This window comes from Orbicella franksi, chromosome 7, assembly GCF_964199315.1.
Source record: "Orbicella franksi chromosome 7, jaOrbFran1.1, whole genome shotgun sequence".
NCBI lineage: Eukaryota > Metazoa > Cnidaria > Anthozoa > Scleractinia > Merulinidae > Orbicella > Orbicella franksi.
Window position 1 is genome coordinate 14,183,825 of NC_138151.1, and position 18,290 is coordinate 14,202,114.

An 18,290-nucleotide genomic window follows, 5' to 3' on the forward strand; every position below is an offset into this window, starting at 1 on the left:
ACAATCCAGCCTCCACTGTCAGTCTCCAGATCGCAGTATACCTCAAAATCTGTTTTTCTGTCGGGGTTTATGGTGTACACACCACTCGAAGTGTAGCCGGCGTAAAATATATCAACACATCCCCTCGCTGGATAGAGAACAAAATTAAATCCAAAATAAAGCTTCCGTACAGCAATAGACAACAAATTCTGCCTACTGCTCCTTACTTCTCTCCATACATAACTAGATGGGAGAATTCAATCCTATTTTCAAGGGATGTTTTTATAGTAAGTGACTGTTGCGGGACATCCAATGTTTCTGTTTCTTTAGAAATCTGTTCGCTAGCTGAACTGGTCAGGGATTATAGATGGGAAACGCAGGGTATCAGGGTCTGGATTCGGGTTCTAGAATCTTACTGAGCAGTTACAGTTTTGGCAATTCTTCAGCAATCAGTGAATTTTGCAAATTCATGATCATATGTCAGCTATAAAAAAATATGTCTTTTCTCAGCGGACAGCTAACATTTTGAACAACTCTCGAGTATCAGTTATATTCCATCCAGACCTTCAGCGGTAACGAACCTACGTAGCATAACCCTAAACTGCAAAATGGCGTCTCAGCCGGCCAGTATCCACCCCTTCCCTCCTCCCTTCCACTAAACGTAAAGATTATGCTCTGCGACCACAACCAATCGCCGAATGATAAATAAGGTGTGCAGTGACTGTGGATAACTTGTCTGCTGGCTGTAAAGTTTTTGTCAGAGAACGTGCTGGAAATAGGGAAAGTAAAGTCTTCGCCTGTAACACGAAATTGTGATCCTGTAAATCTGACAATGATGTATTTTTAATTTCTATTAATTTTCAGAATTATATTTCCAATCATCGGACTATCTGTCGTTTCTTACAGCATGACTGTTACCGCGCGAAAGTAACCGAATTCGAAGCGATTTCAATTCTTATTTCCAATGCTTGCAAGTGTTACGAGATATATCGCGTGACCTTGTTGTCACAGGTCCATGTTAGGTTAATGAGCATGATGTTTCATAGAACTCGCGGGCTCAGAATTCTTGACCGATTTTTGACGTGGAAACTTAACAGGGTAAAAATGTAAAAGAGTATGTCTTACTTTGTGGTGGTTGAACACACAACTTCTGACAGGAATCAGAACAGCACTTCATGTCACCAAAACAATCAGAGTCCAAAGTACATTCGTCATTAGTCTCCTCTTCACAGGCATCAATCGGGAGGGGTATGGGACAAATGCCTTCTTTCAAGCCCTCTGAGAATCACGCACAACAAAAAAAACATAGTTCACAAATTTAGATTCGAAAACACCGTTGGAAAGAAAGATGTTGTTATTATTTAATTGTTGACAGAAGCTACTCAGAAACATTGGTCACTATCGTTTATACGTAAAACAACGATTACACAATGAAGATTTGGTCTAGGTTGACGTGCTAAGTTGAGTCAAGGAAACTACCACGGTATTCCATTGCAAACGTTATCAGCGGTCAATAAAACACTAGAAACACAAGAAGAAATGTAGTTTGTGGCAAATAACGTCTTCCAAAATAGTGCTAGCGTTGCTTTGCGTGATAGCAAAGGCATACAAATTTTGTGATTTCAAATTATTCCAATTTTAACTCGACAATTAATTCACACTAAGGAGGTCACGTGGTTACAACTTAAGGAAACAAAAATAGAAATTGAATTTTCCACTTACTCTGAATTACAGCAAGGTTCATGTCAGCGGTTATCTGTATGGCGCCACCCACGCTATTTGCGGTACAAACATACTTCCCAGCATCCCTTGGGACCACTTGAGTGATCACCAAGGCTCCATCTTTGCGCACAGTCGCTCTCCGATCGGGAAGCTTTGCGTACTCGCGGCTCCACACGACAAACAGCGTTCCGTCTCCCTTTGCACTGCAGTTGACAGTGAGTATGTCGCCTGCGGTTACGACATGATTCTTTGGCGGTTTCACAGTAAATTGCGGCATTGTCAGAACAACAAGCTGCATCATCTCTCGAGCGCTGCCAATGAAATTCGTCGCCTTGCACATGTATACCCCAGAATCACCCGCGGTGATGTTAACGATGGTGAAATTTCCTGTCCTTGAAAAGCTACGTTCCTCTGGGAGACTGGGGAACACTCGAGACCACGTGATGGTCGGTGAGGGAAACCCCGTCGCAATGCACGATGGGAATGTGAAGTCGTTTCCCTCTAACACGTATATCGGCCGCTGAGATAACGGCTTGATCCGAGGAGTCGCTATAGAGGAAGTTACAAAGGAGCATCATGAACAAAACTGTACACTGTCCAACATTTCGTAGCAAGAAAACCAAAGTCGCGTCATACATTTTGACTGATTTAGTTGAAGTGTTCCTGACATGTTAAATTATACATGTGCCAACTATTTTATGACCACCCAATGATAAAAAGTCTTTGAATCTCATTCTGTCTCTAGTATCTGAGCAACATATTTTACGCTACTCGAAGTGCGTCCTTACAACATCTGTATCAAAAATCCTTTAGAGTAAATATAAGAAAATTTTCGTCTACTATTATTGAATGCTATTATTGGAATGACATTCCTTTGTCTCTACGGAATAAGCCAACTAGAAAACTGTTTAAAAAAGCACTTTCCTCGGCCAGTTTCACTTTGCTAGATAGTAATAATTCTAAAATTATATATTTATTTACTATGTGTTTACTCTCTCCTCTCTTATACTAGTTTTCTTTTTATCCTACAATAAATGTGTTCAATTAATTAAAGGGCATTTAATTAGTTTACTTTATTTTGACCTTTCAACTTCTTTTTCACTGCACTTATTTGTTAACAATATTGAATTTATGTCGTCAAGTGGAGAAATGAAAAAATACAAATACAAATACAAGTGTCCAATTCAAGTGTTTTTTTGGTTGATTACCAATCGGCGGATAACTGTTAGTTTATATTCTGTTAAGATCAAACAGTTACAGCTTGTGAGTTGATTGGGATTTTTTTGTGTCCTACGAACTGGGAAAAACTGCTTTCGGCTTCATTGCGGGATAAAGCTATCGTTAAATATGGATCCACAGTTTTATATGGAAACGGATGAGTGTTTGAAAACTTTCTCTAAATTAACCATTTCAATCAACTTTGATGCTGGTTGTAATATATGATCAAACAAACCAGCCGAAACACTATTTTTTTTTAATAGAACATTCAACGCTAACCAACCCGACAAGCCCTCTGTCATCATTTTATGGAGACCCAGTGGTCGTCACACTAGTTGTCACACAGTATTTCTAACCATAACGTGACGCATCGAATCATGTCCGCGAATGGAACAACTTTCCCCCTGGCATTCTCTTAAAACTCACCTCTGACCACAAGTTCCGTGAAGGCCTCGACTCGGGCCAAGTTTGTTCGCGCGACACACTCGTAAGCTCCACTGTCATTGTACTGGGCATGCTTGACAGTGAGCTCTCCATCTTTTAGCACACGATATTTGTATCCACTTCTTAGAATCTCTCCGTCTTTACGCCACACTAGATTAGGTTTCGGCTCACCTGTGTTTCAAACGTCAAAGTAATACATTAGTTGACAAGATTTTAAGAATAAATCCACCACAAGTTCGGGTAACTAAACAAGCGGACAAAAACTTTGTAACGATGTTATTTGTATTGTATTGCAAACTTCTGTTCGACTTTATCAAATATCTGCTCAAAAGAAATCATTGCTAACAACACCAAATGTCGAAAATAAATTTTGAAGTTCATATTAAACACTTGAAAGTACTGGTGAAATAAAAGTAAAATGAAATTGTATCTGTATTTGCGCAATTTCTGTGACCTTTGAAATTTATCAGCATTCTCGACTTCCCATGGGAAATTGTTTTTGGTGTTATCTCAGGAAACTGTTTATATATCTTTAACTTTCAGAAAATGCAAAAAGGACTGTAATATACTTAAAGTTATTCTGGTACAAGGTTTTTGTCCATTAAAAACTGAAATTGCTCGATTTCCTATTGGATTTCGTCTAAATACTTCTCTGTTCCGCCGTGACCGTCAAAACACAATCACGTTTTCAGACGCAGTCTTGGATAAACTCGGATTCTTGGAACGAATGCACCCAAGAGGAATGTGCGTGCGCACTGTGTTCGTTATAGTTCATCCTTCCCAGTCTCAGAGCACTGGAGATTACTATAACTAAACTATAACTAAACTAGAGATCTTTATTGTTCCATTTGCTATTGTTTCACTCTTCGCCGGTCGAAAAATACAACGAACGTCAACTTTGGTGTAAGACTCCAATCGTCAATCATACAGCAATTAAATTTATTTATCAGATATTATGGGAAACTTAAAGTGTGCTTACCAGTCGCTGTGCAGTGAAACCTAGCTGTCTGGTTTTCATTCACTGTTAAAATTGATGGAGACACAATGACCTGCGGGAACCCGCGCCGGGGGTCATCAGGCGTCTTCGACTGACCGGGTATCCCTGGAGTTCCCTGGGCTCCTCTTTCGCCTTTCTGACCTTTAGAGCCTGGGACCCCAGAGGCCCCGCTGTTTCCCATGTCTCCTTTTTCCCCCTTTAAGCCTGGTTCCCCAGGAGGACCACGAAGACACATCTAGAATATCGATGCAAACAAACACCATCACTAAATTTTGGATTATTTTGTCGTGTTCTTAGCCAACACAGTTTACTCGCACCCTGTCTCTCTCAAACCAGGAAAATTGATGAATCTTTGTTTACAATAGTTGTTTCTTTTGCATGAGCGTTTGACTCTCTGATAGGCTACAAAAAAAATATCAACGCTGATTATTGAAAGGGCATGGTATGATTTACTGTCCCAAGAAATTTGAGCGCAACGCAAGTTCAATACTTAGTTCGCGGCGCGGGTTTAAGACCGGTTGGAAAAACTTTCAAGGAACATGTAGCTTCATTGACGCTTTTTCCACCCAGAAAAATTGTGCAGTTTTTAAAGGCCAATATCTCCCATAATGTTACACCCAAAGGGCAAAACACTTCACCCGTTACTAAGTTTCGCGAGCTCTGTCACTGTTTGGAACCAATTTGTGTCTAGCTTACGTATGCAAATGAGGCAAAATTTAACCAATGACATCTGCAAGGATGAATACCAGCGAGCTGTCAAGATAGCCAAGATGTTTAAAGGAGCTCAGTCACAGTATTTTGAGTTATTTTCTCCACGCACAAAATTACCTTTACATTGAAGGAAACCTGAAAATAATAGTTTACTGAGATAGAAAAATACTAAAGAAATAATAATAAACCATAAAGAAACAAGGATGGTTAAGGATGGAGAAGATTACGGAGTACAATTAACGAATTTGAAAAATTCCAGCTTAACTTTCCAAGATGAGCAAACCTTGACGTAGCTCCCTTGAGAGTATTTTGCGTTTCAGGGGCGAGGTTAGAGAAATAGAAAAACTAATTGAGATCGGGACCAAAACAAACGCAGCATCAGGGTTGCTTACCGAGCCAAGAGGTGAATTGCAAACGCGTGTATTCTCTTCCCTCATCTTCTCCAAATTTTTCTTGATCTCGTTTCTTATTTCAGTCAGTTCGTTGGTTTGTTGGTTACTGCTCTTTGTTGCAAGCCCAGTTCCAGAACGACGTACTCTGTTAATGGTTTCACTGGACTTTCCTTGAAATAAAAGATCAGGATGTTCATAAAACGCTGACGCTGCTCAATACTTAGTACCCTGCGAGCATCTCTGACACAGCCACACAGTAGTGTAGCAGCTCTCGTAAGCTTGTAATTCTATTTGTCGTCACTGCAGCAGCTGTTATTGTTTTGGGGCTAGCGGGCATTGTTTCTGTTGTTTGTTCTATCGTCCACATTTGCGTCGTCACGCAACGCTCGTCACTTACCAGTGGGGGCGCGCTGCGTGACGTTGCAAATGACGGTTGCGCGGGAGGCTACTTAGCTCCTTTAGATTAGGATTTGCTCTTTCTCTTTTTAGCGCGCACAAACTTCAAGATACAAAATGAGTGGAGTGTAAAACTGTAGTTTACAGTTTTCGCGTTCCTTTTAGGTCTGATTGCGCAACAAGCTTAACCAGTTAGGCGGGCCGGATTTGTTTACCTTATTACGTAAATTTTTCGAAACACGTTAATTTCGCGACTTTCACGATTTAAAAAAAAATCCCGAAATTAATGGAAGTGACGCAAACAATAAGTGTAGCGAACATAACACGACGCGAAAATTAAGTGACTCACATTATGTTACTGTTGACATATAGTTCAGCCGTTGCGTTTTTGTTACTTTTGACGTTATTGTACTTTTGATAAAGTCGGTTTACTACATTCAAGGACATGTTTAAGTAACGTCAGTAACATTGCCGAGGAATTTAATTGCGTGTTACTCAAAAACGCGACGTTAAAGTGATTCAAAATAGAAAATTTCGCAAAATCGCGGAATTTAAGTGTCGCGAAATATGCGCACCCGAAAATCGCCAAATAAACGCGTCTCGAAAATCTCATGTAATAAGGTACACAGAACAAATAGGCCCGGCCCGATGGCGAAATTTGAACAAATCCTACAGTCTTTCCTTGTGCACCAACAAAGTACAATTATTTGCCGTGTGATAATCCAAGTCACCTGCACAAAAATATGTTGTCAAGTTCAATTTGTTGTCTCCACTGGAGAGTTCTTCATGCGGGGTGCGGAGAGTCTGGAACGAGCATAAATAACGCTGTTTTGCAAACTATCGACTGGGATAACAATAGACATTTCTATTGACTTCTGGCAGTCTGTTTTCCTCTCGATATCAGGCAGAGATTATAAGGGGAGACGTTTCAGCCAAGAGAGATTGAGACGAGATCTTTTTCGTTCAAATCGCCCTTTAGCGTTCGTGTTCTCGTCTGACCCTAAGAGGAAAACCGGCTGCCAAAAGTATAACAGTTCGTTCTAGGAGTATTCTTCGACTCACTTCGCAGTAACTCTAGGCTTTATCTCTCCCGATATTAAAGAGAATTTTTGAGGAGGCTGCACAGCCAAACCACACACAAGTCATCTGTCTTACCCTTTACATCAGCTATGCCATCTTCTTGCGACACGTCTTGAGTTCGAGCCGTGCAGAGTCGCTCAACACCAGCAAGTTTTGCGTCTTGATCGTTCAGTTTGAATTCGATTCTTACAAACCCTGCTAGAAGTAGTAATAGAGTGACAGTGGAGATAACCAAGCTTACGAAATTTAGCGAGCTACAAAGTCCCGGGTTGGATTTGGAAACAGCCATTTTACAACGTACTAGATTAGTAGATAAGACGCCAGTCAAAACATTACAAACGTTCTTTGTCCGAGAAACGTTCGTGATAACAGGCAGCACTGAATGATGAGTGAGTGATAGCTTACAGTGATCACGATATATCGTCACATCACGCAACGTGTCACGCAATTGGGTATAATGTCATGAATATAGAGTCCTTAGAGGGCTCAGTCTTTCAGTTCATTGTATATTGAGCTAGTACACTATGTACAGAAATGCTTTTCAAAAGGTTAGCTGATGTTTTTAATTTAATGCAACCGGACACCGCCTTATCCTATTCTGCAAAGCTAAGAGATCTTCTACATACACATATCATGTTCTTCCATTCCGGCGATATCTCTAATTATTGCATTCAAACTAATTATCGCCTATTCAACCACGCAAGTTGCATTCTGAGAATGGCATCCATATTGCAAACTCTACTTGCACGGATTACCCCTCATGCAAACATTCCACACAATCCACCCTCCCCCTCCCCCCATGGGCTGGTGTGGTACTCTACGCTGAGCTACATATCGCTCTACGCCGGTACGACAGATGGTTTATGGCAGATTCTGTATTTTGCACACCACAAAATGCTTTTTAAAATTCATTTTTTAAAATTCGTACCTTACATAAATACAGTCGTTATTAACGGCTAAAGTTTTTCCTTATTGAGGAAGTAAATAATCTGCAAGCCATTTTCCAATATTTTACAAGTTCCATAATTGTTATATAACGTATTGAAGAATGTACGAGTAATGCAGTGTTCAATTATTTCCTTCAAAACCACAGTTCTCATTCAGTATTATTGTAATCAAAGGCTGTAGGCTGTAGGTTGGCAGCCGAAAGCTTATTTTAACTTAAAATTTTCAGCCAGAGAACGTTTTAATTGTTTTAATATGTCAACCCTGGTTGCTCGTCTATCTTTTTAAGCATGAAATCATTATTATTATCATTATTGTAATCATAAAATGTCAGTAGGGAAGCCGGTACCGTCATCATGACGTCACCTTTTGCATCATTGGCATTATTTGTATATGCAATGAATAGTAGGAGACGTTATTCCATTTTTGTGTGCTTTATTTATGGATTAGAAGCGAAGAACTGAAAATAAGAAGTTGTCTTTGCCGTTTGCCGTCTGCCGTTAACGTCATGCTTAACCTCTCTATTACCACAAAGGAAGTTAAAGCTTTCTATTGGTTTTGTTCCAATTGCCCATCTCGCTCAATATGTTGGCATTCAACCAAAAACGGCTGGGAAAGCATCCTCTTTTTACGCATAACAACAACTCGACAGCAACGTCTAAAGCTGATGCTCGGACTCGGTTAAAAGACTGGAAAACAAGGTTTTATTCCTGTGGAGAACCACCAACAAGAAATTCGTCTTCCCTCCAACAACAACAACAACAGAAAAACCTTCTTTCTCAAGACAAAATTCCTTTAAGTTCCCCATGGTGCTCTCGACTAAGGCATCTAACCTTTCTATTTAAGTTGACCTAACTGTCTCATGCCACATGATACTGTTTTTCCCTTCTGATATTTAATCACTGTTTCAGACAAGTCCTCTTCAGCGAGCACGTACAATAATCTCACCAGTTTAGTAAATTCCCCCCGGGGGGGGGGGTACTCCCTTATATGGGCTATATGGGTACCTGCGGCCCCAAAGGGTATGGTTTTTCAGCCGTTTTGGTCATAAATAGGGTATCGATTTTGGCCATTTTGGTCTTAAATAGGGTATGGTTTTTGTAGTCTTGAATTGGGTATGTTGTTTAGAAGAAGCTACTTTTTCATCATTATCGATAAGACCATAAGCAAAAGCCGTTCAACTTTTGTTTAGAGCAACTGTGTCAGCCGCAACTGTCATAAACAGGGTATCGAATTTTTGGTCAGGTCAAAAATAGGGTAGGGAAAATCGTTCGCTTTCGTGAAATCAGGAGACGATGGAGTTTACAGCTGCAGAGCGGAAAACCTGTTGGGCAGTGTGAGCGTCTCAGCAAAGTTACCAGTGCAATGTGAGTTTTGTAAAGCTTGTCTTTAAACAGCATATCTCCATGAAGGTGCCCGCAAAATTATCTGAGAATGTTAGTGTCATGTATAAGCCGTGTCTATTATTGTCCACGACGGCATCGACTGCCTTTACTTGATTGAGGACGCAGCATCAATTCATAATTAACTAATTACTCTAACATTGTGCCTCAACAGTTGCTCCTCGGGTTTCAATATCCCCCAATCAACTAATGGCTGAGGAAGGACAAACTATCAACATCGCCTGCAGTGCAACTGGCCAGCCGCGACCTAGTATCACGTGGTCTAAATCGATCGGCAGTTTACCTGATAGAACAATCGTAGGTAAAGGAGCCTTGAAAATCAACAACGTGTTAAGCAAGGACGGTGGTATATATATCTGCAAAGCAGAGAATATTCTGGGAAGAGCGGTAACGACAGTTCAATTGATGATATTCTTTCGTCTGCGATTTAAAGTTCATCCTCCAGCGCAGCTGACAGCTCTGATTGGGTTACCTGTGCGTCTGCCGTGTGTGGCCGAGAGTAGCCTGAAACCAACAGTAACGTGGATGAAGGATGGAAAGCCGTCACTTCCTGTAGACTCCAGTATTCTACAAAACAACACACTTGTCATTTCCAGTGTCAAGAAATCACACGAGGGATCTTACACCTGTAAAGCGACCAATGCTCTATCTTCTATACAAGCAAGTGTTCAGGTTAAATCCAAGTCTCCTTCTTCTTGTTCTGTGATACGGAAACACGTCAGCAGTTCTAGCGGATATTATGTCATTGATCCTGACGGCGCGGGTGGTCTTGCGCCCTTTACAGCCTACTGTGACATGAGTGAGAAGAATGGTGTCGGCGTGACAGTTGTTAGTCACGACAGTGAAAGCAGAACATTGGTGGATGGATATGATCGTCGTGGTTCATACTCGCGCAGCATTTACTACTCAGGAGCAAGCCTATCCCAGCTAGCCAGTCTTATTGCTGTTCCTTTAAACTGCGAACAGTTCATTAAGTATGAGTGTTATGACTCTGCGTTATGGTTTCCCAATCCCATTGGCTGATAGGTGTCACGTGATTCTAGTAAGATGTACTGGGGCGGAGCGTCGTCTGGAAGTGTAAAGTGCGCATGCAGAATGACCAACTCGTGCGCAGATCCCAGTCAAGCGACAAGAATGACGCTGCATGACGCGAGGACAGCGGTCTTCTCACTGATAAGTCAACACTTCCAGTCAAAGAGCTCAGGTTTGGAGATACAGGAGTATTCCAAGGTGTTGACGAGAAGGGCTACCACACACTGGGAAAATTGAGGTGCTATGGTACAGCCCACGAGTAGAATACAAGAACAATAACTTTGATATGACAGCACCGACGATTAGTGAGTCGCTTGGATAATGTTAGGCGGGACCAAAGAACTGAAGAAAATGATTGTATTGGGTTAAATTTCCTGTTGTTTATCTCAGGATCCTATAAATCACATAAAGCAGCCATATTGATTTTAATTTGGTAGGAGAATAAAATCAAATCAACATACCTATAGTCCAAACAAGTTGAGCCAATCCCTGATTCCATAGGGACTAACTGCTCTCCCTTATATGCAGTCCTAATTCAAAACAAAGCGAAACGTAAGTGGCCAGCTCTCATGTATGTGTATCGGGGGGGGGGGGAGCGGGGGTGGGGCGGATGAGTGTGGACGAAAATAAAGGAACGTGGGAGAAGAAGGCAGAGCAACGGAGATTGTTACGTAGGAAAGTGGCACGAAAACCGCAACATATTTAAGGGATAAATTATAACCAAAGATATATTTTCCGCACAAATGTTCCTTACAAAGTGCTTAAAAATTCACTGAGCAACAAGATGATATATGTTGGGCCCAAGGCTCAGTTATATTACGACTCACTCACCTTATTTCTGGACATAAATCCGCTACTTTCTCAGTCAAGATAAGAAGTTCACTGTGCGTGACGTCATTCAGGGCTGGATACGAGATACCCGCCATAAGAACCTACGCATGTCACTCAAGGAGCGAAAACATTTGAGACGTGTCACGTTATATAACACATTGTCACTAACAGAAGCATAGAGAGGGATTCGTTATATCCTGAAAACGAGCTACAAAGAAACCAATTACACCACAAAGAGTGCTTTAAGTTTAGTTTTTAACGTTTTTCTTAGAAATGATGATGTTTAGCTAAAAGAGAACAGAGTAAGTTAACTTCTCTCCATTTGTTTGCTGACACGGGTTTAAACTTAACCTCATCTCCAAATGAGGAGCTTGGCAAAGGTGCCTTAGGAATGGTGGAGCCGTGATATGAGCCTCGAGCAGAGCATGAAGGTATCCACGGCAACCCTGAGAGCGGCAACCACCAGGCCCCATCACACTGACAGAGTCAGTGGAGATACTTACCACCCCATATAGTTACCGTCGCCAGCAAAAGGGAGGGAGGTGCGGAAGCAAAAGCACTCAACAGGCACGAAAGGCACTCAAAGGCTAACTACATGTTCTCACACAGCTGGCAAGCAAAACACGTCAGCCCTGCAAAACTCTGCATCGCCCTGAGAGACCGATGGCTAGCATTGGCTCCACTCAAACTTTGCCTAAATTACATTTAGCCCCATTAAAGCCGTCTGTTTAAGTAGTAGACTACCTTAGTTCCACGAGAAAGAAGTTCTCTGACAAATGGAAACATTTCTAAAATAATATCCACACCACTGTTATCCACGAATATGACAGCCAGTTTATCAGGCGGACCCTGTAAAGAAAGAACATCAAATTTAACCTGGCGAATATACGTATGACAGAACGGTCGGACGAGCCTGCGAGCGAACTAAGGAACGAACGGACAAAAGAACGAACGAACGAAAGAACGATCGACCGACCGACCGACCGAAAGAACGAACGAAAGAACGAACGAATGAAAGAACGAACGAACGAACGAACGAACGAAAGAACGAACGAACGAACGAACGAACGAACGAACGAAAGAAAGAAAACGAACTAATGGAGAGAAGATAAGACTGATTTCTGAACAGAATGAAATAAAGGCTGACTTCTGAATAGAATGAAATAAAGAACTGACGTTTGACCTTTCAATCCAGGTATCAAGGTCATCTTTTAACCAAGGCCAAGCTGAAAGAACGTGATAGAACAAAATTGTAAAGACGAACAAACCTTTTTTAAAGATTTTGAAATGATTTAGTTCCCTTTTTGAGGTATCAGCACAGAAGATATATCCCTACGCTTGTTAGGTCTAAGAGTGCTTTGTTGTATGTAATATTTACTAGCTAAAAATCTCTCTAAAATGCAATGTAAATAATAACCCTGAAATTTTCTGTCACGTATGCTGATAAACGCGAAAACTATTCAAGCAAAATTATAGAATAAAAGAGTACAGCTTCATTTTGCCTACCTTGTAATTTGTTCATGGCTGACTTGAAGTCAAGCTGACCTCCTTCCATGAGCCTGCAAAAAAGAAAAAGTCGCTTGAATGCAATGGAGAAAAGTTAATGCTATGTACAAAACACCCTGACACCACTAGGAGCAAGTTTAACAATATTCCACCATTTTGCAAGAACGAGAAACGACTTCCAGTCAGAAATGAAAAAGATGAGTTAAAAGTAGGAATTGATTTACTAGATAACAATTCTTCATCTTACTTTGCAACCTCCTTTGCACCCCAATCAAAAACATTCCCCGTCATTATTCCTTCAATGACAGCGTGCTGCCGTAAAAAGGCGGCAAAGTAAGCGCTCGTCAAAAATGGCGGGAAAACAAGTCGCTTGCACCGGACGGTTACGACATGTAGTAAGATGTATATCCGTGCAAACTTATGATAACATTATATTTAAAACTCAAAGAGGACGTAGAAAGCATGTTGAAACAAGTACGGTTGGTTTTATTACCTTGATTCAAAGCCTGACGACTGCAAAACCACAGCCAAACCAGAAGACAGGGAAGAAAGAAGCGAAACGTCTTATCGCTCTACCAACTTGCTACCGTCGTTTGACATTTCAAGTGCGATCGGAAAGCTATTTGAAAGCTGGCTAACTGGAAAAGGTGGTGGGTGCAAAAGTAGCAGGCAAGCTCAACACATCGTTCGTAGGAGCTTCAAATATCTAAAGTTTTGCTGTGAAGATGAAGAAAAAGAGTTAAATCATGATTGGAACATGGTTGATTTCAGCCTGAGTTCACTAGACTTTCTGTTTCGATATGTCGATGCAATGCAAAGTGATTGGGGTTTGGGCCATGCCGGTCGCCTAGCGTACTTGGACTCCATTGCCGACTTGGTCGATTTTAGTAGAACACTCGGTGCCCCAGATTCAGTATAGTACAACCTAAATTCCACGAGGTCTACTTGAAAAGGGCTCGCAAGACAGTTTCTAAAATGATGAGGCTTCAATGGACCAACGACTTAGACATCGACACTCTAGAGTCAAAGGGACATGCGGCTACATTAGATGAACTGCTAAAAGTGGTCTCGAACAACCTGCCTCGTTTCGAGAGCATGATCAAGATGTGCAAAGAAACGTCAGGCACGGTATCTCCTTCAGATTTGTCTTTTGCCACCAAGTTTGTGGGCGTGTTCTTATTCATAAAAGTCAAGAGATCTCGGCCGATGACCCATCAATATTTGCCCATGGACATGGTTGAAGGAGCTAAGAAAAAGGGCGGATTTATTGACCAGAAAAATTTCAAAACAAAGGCCAACTACAAGTAGTTCTTCAGTTTCTGGGGAGACACCTTTTGAAATCAGGATTTCTTTTTTCTTGTCGTACCAGTAGTCTTCTTGTTCTCTCTTCTCTTTCTCTTGCTGCTCTAGCAGGTGGAGAAGGTGCAATACCTGTCTGTGGCGCCGAGAATCGGGTACGCACTTATGCAGCGCTTTTTCTAAGGCGCAAACAGGTTGTTCTTCATCTTGTGTTACTTCATTAGCGTTCTCGTCTTCCCTCCAAATTGCGCCAATTCGGAACCCTCGTCTTCTACCAATGACAAAGTTCTCAAGGCCTCTTTGTTACATTCTGGTAACAGACCTTCGCTCATCAACTGACAGCAATCTTCCTCAGCTTCTTCGTCACAACTATTCCTTTCTTCGTCGTCGCGTGCTCTTTCGGCTGCCCAAACAATGTAGTCGATTGGGTGGCTACCTAACCAAACTGCAGCCCTCTTCTTCGGATTTTGCAGACTCTTGAAAAAATAATTGCGAAGTCTTCTTTCCATGGCCAGTTGGTTTTCCGGCTCGAATTGGAGTTTTCTTTACGCTCTTATGATCATTGGACAACGATTTATGAAGTATTTGGCTGTCCGGTGTTTCACTTCATATGCCGCCTAGCCTCCCTGTGTGAGTATTTTGCAGTCGTCCATGTCAAGGTTTGATTCAGTCGCTTCGTCAATGAATATTACCTCAGTGTTGTGGGATATCATCGCTTTGTTGAACACTTTTTGTTTGGTAAAGATTGCCACGTCGCTGTAATGAATGATACCCAAAACGGGCATGAAAAGACATGCATGTCTTTCGATCCGTTGTTAGTGTCCCGCTAGGTATAGTACTTTGTGTTTGTGCTTCGTTTTGTTGAAGTTGAGCAGTTTAAGAAAATCCTCGCAGAATGAGGCGACCTCATTCTCGTTCAGACTGTTTTGGAGTACTAGTATTTCTATTTCTTTGTAATACTGGCGCTGCAGGGGTGTCTTGGGTCATAAGGACAAAACGGTCTGGGCGTTACAGTTCCAATGATGCTTTCCTGTATGACTTCTTAGAGAAAACGCCGTTCTCTTATCGACCAGCGCTGCCCTTCGTGGACCTCGATAAGATTATAGTCGATGGTGATTGGCCGAATAACTTTCTCAGTAAGGATCTGAGAGTATATCGATTACGCGCTTCATGTCTTTGAGCAGGCGTCCTTTAAATTGTTCATTTGCGGCCAGGATATTGATAAATGCTCGCGGATCACAATTGTACTGGTAGGCACACCGGGAAGCTGGCTTTTTCTTGTATATTTTCCCTCTATGAAGTACGTAGTACGACTTCTTCATGGAAATTCCGATGTCATTTATCAATACCGTAGATTGCCCGATGATCTCTGGGGTTCTTCTTTCTTGCCGCGGTTTTCAGCATTGTCCACACGAGCGCCATTGAAGCCAAATCGATCGATCTGCAATTTGGCGTCTTCAATTTTGGACATTGCTGCCGACAAGGAAGGCTGAAACGACTGCTTCACTAGAACCACTCTCACAACCAACTCCACTCCACACTCGTCGAGATCGATTTCATCTGGTTCTTCAATAAATTGATGCACTTCGTTTCGATAGCTTGATTGGTAAGAGGTGCGAATTAAATCCTGCATAAAGCCATTTTTGTGATCTTTTAGCGTTTTGTATGAAATCAAATATGACTGAGATAAAATTTGCCGTACCTGATGTGCCAGCGTTTCTACCCCACATTCGTGAAGGGTTCGATGGACTGTGAGGGGATTGGCAGGAACCCCGTTGGGTGTGGTCAACGCAATCCAATATACTACTGCCGGAGAGAGCTTTTTATCCACTATAGAGCGATGTTCAGCAATCCATTTTTGGCTAATAGTACCTGCCACCTGACTAGAAGTCACAGTTTCGTCATTGCTTTCCTCCGCTATCTTCATCGTCTACTCTGCCTTTGATTTTTGTTGCATGGCTTTTGAGTTTTCTATTTTCTTGTGTTGCTACGGCGCTAAAAAAGAATGCCACGTTCTTTATTCCTAGAAAAAAGATAAAGATGAAATCAAAATGGAACGTTGAACCTAAAAATAGAGTTACATTTTCCTTGAGGTAGGAATAAGTGTTTGTATATGTTAACAATGAACCAAAGCATTTCTTACCAGACACCGCATTGTCGCAGTTGTTTCGCATGTGGCAAACATCTTTCCGGGCTTTTGCCAGTCCTAGTCGTTTCACATTGGCGATACATCGAGCACTGATTATGCTACATTTACCATGAATTATTGGACTCAAATAACATGAGGCAGCTCCCTTGATTGGTTCGCTATTAAGTTGACGACACGGATTTGTAGCTGTCTACATCCTGGAGTGATATGAAATGGCTTGCATCAGATGGCCTTTATATAGCAGCAAAGTGTGAGCCTAAATATCATTCATGTATCCACGTGAAAAAAGTGAGGTATTTTGTTCAATTTTACGCTTAGGACTGCACTGAATAGAGGAAAACATTTAAGCTTGATATTTTTTTGTATATTTTTGTACCTCATATGAAAGGAACTTTGTTAATTTTCTACGAGTCATTGAAAATGAGGTGATTGTTGTTTCCACAATCATGATATGACACAACCACAGAATGCAAAGTCTTAATCAAACACAGAAGTAGCACCAATACTTCCGCAGAATCCACATTACCCATCACAAAATATATTTGAATGTTTATTGTACACACTAAAGGAAGTTCGTTAGCGTCTCCGCTAGCTTTAGAAACTGAGGTGATTGTTATGTAATTCATTACAATGATTTCACACAACCACAGAACACGGAATGCTGTGATGGTCTCAGTTAAATACAAAAGAAGCACTATTACATTTTGTGGCGATTATTACATTTTGCGGCGTAACACATAGAAGTTCTTATAAATAATGAACTGCACATAATCCTGCAGGTAGGTTCTCAGCAAAAACTTCTTAAATAAGGGCGGATTCATTGTATTTTGTGGAGTTTTGGGAATAGCTCTTTTATGTATAGAATTGAATAAATCATGTTGTCTTCCCTTATTTCTTTTTAAATAAGGGTGGATTTATTGAATGTTTTGGAATTCAAGGAAAAATAAATAAAAAAACAAAAATAAAAATATTATAAAATATATAAAACTAAAATAACAATAATAAAAAAATAATATAATTATAGTTTACTAGTTTATCCACACTCTTAAAACTAATAAAAAAAATGTTTGAATATCCTCGAATTTTACCTTAATTGTATTCAACCAGTCAACATGAAAAATTTGGAAAGGGTATAGATTGTTAATAGTGGCTCCTTTCAATAATACAAAGTTACTATAGCATTTTATTTCCGAGCAAGTTGTTTTAGAATACGATAATGTCTGACTAGGAGATTTCCTTTTACGGCCGGGTTGATATACCTGTGAAAATGAGTTACAGTGTAACCAACTCAACCGGGGCCACCCAAGGTTTTTTTTTGCCGATCACAAGACGAATTCAGAGCGAAAGAATCGGTGTTCGTTCATTTCGGACCAATCACAAATGAAGGACTTACGGCGAAAAGTTGTTTATTTCCATCAACGAAAAGCCATCTTAATATTAATTTACTGAAAGGCGCCACGAATTTTCAAGACTAAAACGAATCAAACACAAACACATTTACCCAATGATGGCCTGACTGAAGATAAAACAGACTCAACGCAAATTTGACTTATATTTACAAATATGTTTACCGAACGACTAGACGGTCCCTCGACGGTCGCGAATGTTGTCGGTTGAGGACTCGATCGCGACGGAATTACATTGTAACGTAAAATATATTTTACATTCGGAATGACTACAATATTGAAAACAAAACGGACAAAATATCAGAATTTGGACTCAACAATGGAAACAACGAGGGGCTAAATAAAATAAATAACTTCGAATTGATCACTAAACTGTTTTACAACTAGTAACATCAATTCGAACAGGGTTTTTCTCATCCTTAACGGCGCATAATACAATGCATTACATTGCTTGATACAAATCCATTGCAAGTGTTACAGAACAAAATGTAACCTTCATGATCAACAATATAACCACATGTCGTTTCTAAACAGAGTAAGGCCCGGTTCATACGTCGCATTTCTGCCGTGTCGAATTCAATTCAATTAAATGCGGCAGAAATGCGACTGTGGATTCATACGTCGCACTTGCGTCGCACTTAATTCAGAATTTATACTGTCGGGTATGTCGGCCAGCGGAAAATGTTCTAAACGTAGAGTATTCAGTATGGCGGACGAAAATACTGAGCGACGAAGGACTTTAATTTTGCTAAAAATTGTCCGCCAATGGAACGAGAAGGG

General features: G+C 40.8%; 1 protein-coding gene and 1 pseudogene across 2 annotated transcripts in view; one reads left to right on the plus strand and one right to left on the minus strand.

The window, feature by feature from the left end:
* Nucleotides 1–7,931, minus strand: part of LOC145492123 (uncharacterized) — an 11,155-nt gene extending 3,224 nt beyond the window's left edge. The window contains exons 1-7 of the mRNA XM_081471459.1: nt 7,015–7,931; nt 5,464–5,633; nt 4,343–4,595; nt 3,346–3,534; nt 1,702–2,250; nt 1,105–1,257; nt 1–127 (exon numbers count right to left, since the gene is read on the minus strand). The exon at nt 1–127 is cut by the window's left edge and continues 3,224 nt beyond it. Of these exons, the coding sequence (XP_081327585.1) occupies nt 1–127; nt 1,105–1,257; nt 1,702–2,250; nt 3,346–3,534; nt 4,343–4,595; nt 5,464–5,633; nt 7,015–7,228 (1,655 nt within the window). The 5' untranslated portion in view covers nt 7,229–7,931. The remainder of the gene's footprint in view (nt 128–1,104; nt 1,258–1,701; nt 2,251–3,345; nt 3,535–4,342; nt 4,596–5,463; nt 5,634–7,014) is intronic.
* A 448-nt stretch (nt 7,932–8,379) lies between these two features.
* Nucleotides 8,380–10,895, plus strand: LOC145492127 (contactin-associated protein-like 2; annotated as a pseudogene). Its single transcript, XR_014049947.1, has 2 exons — nt 8,380–9,251; nt 9,442–10,895. The product of XR_014049947.1 is annotated as a contactin-associated protein-like 2 (transcript).
* The last annotated feature ends 7,395 nt before the right edge of the window (nt 10,896–18,290 follow it).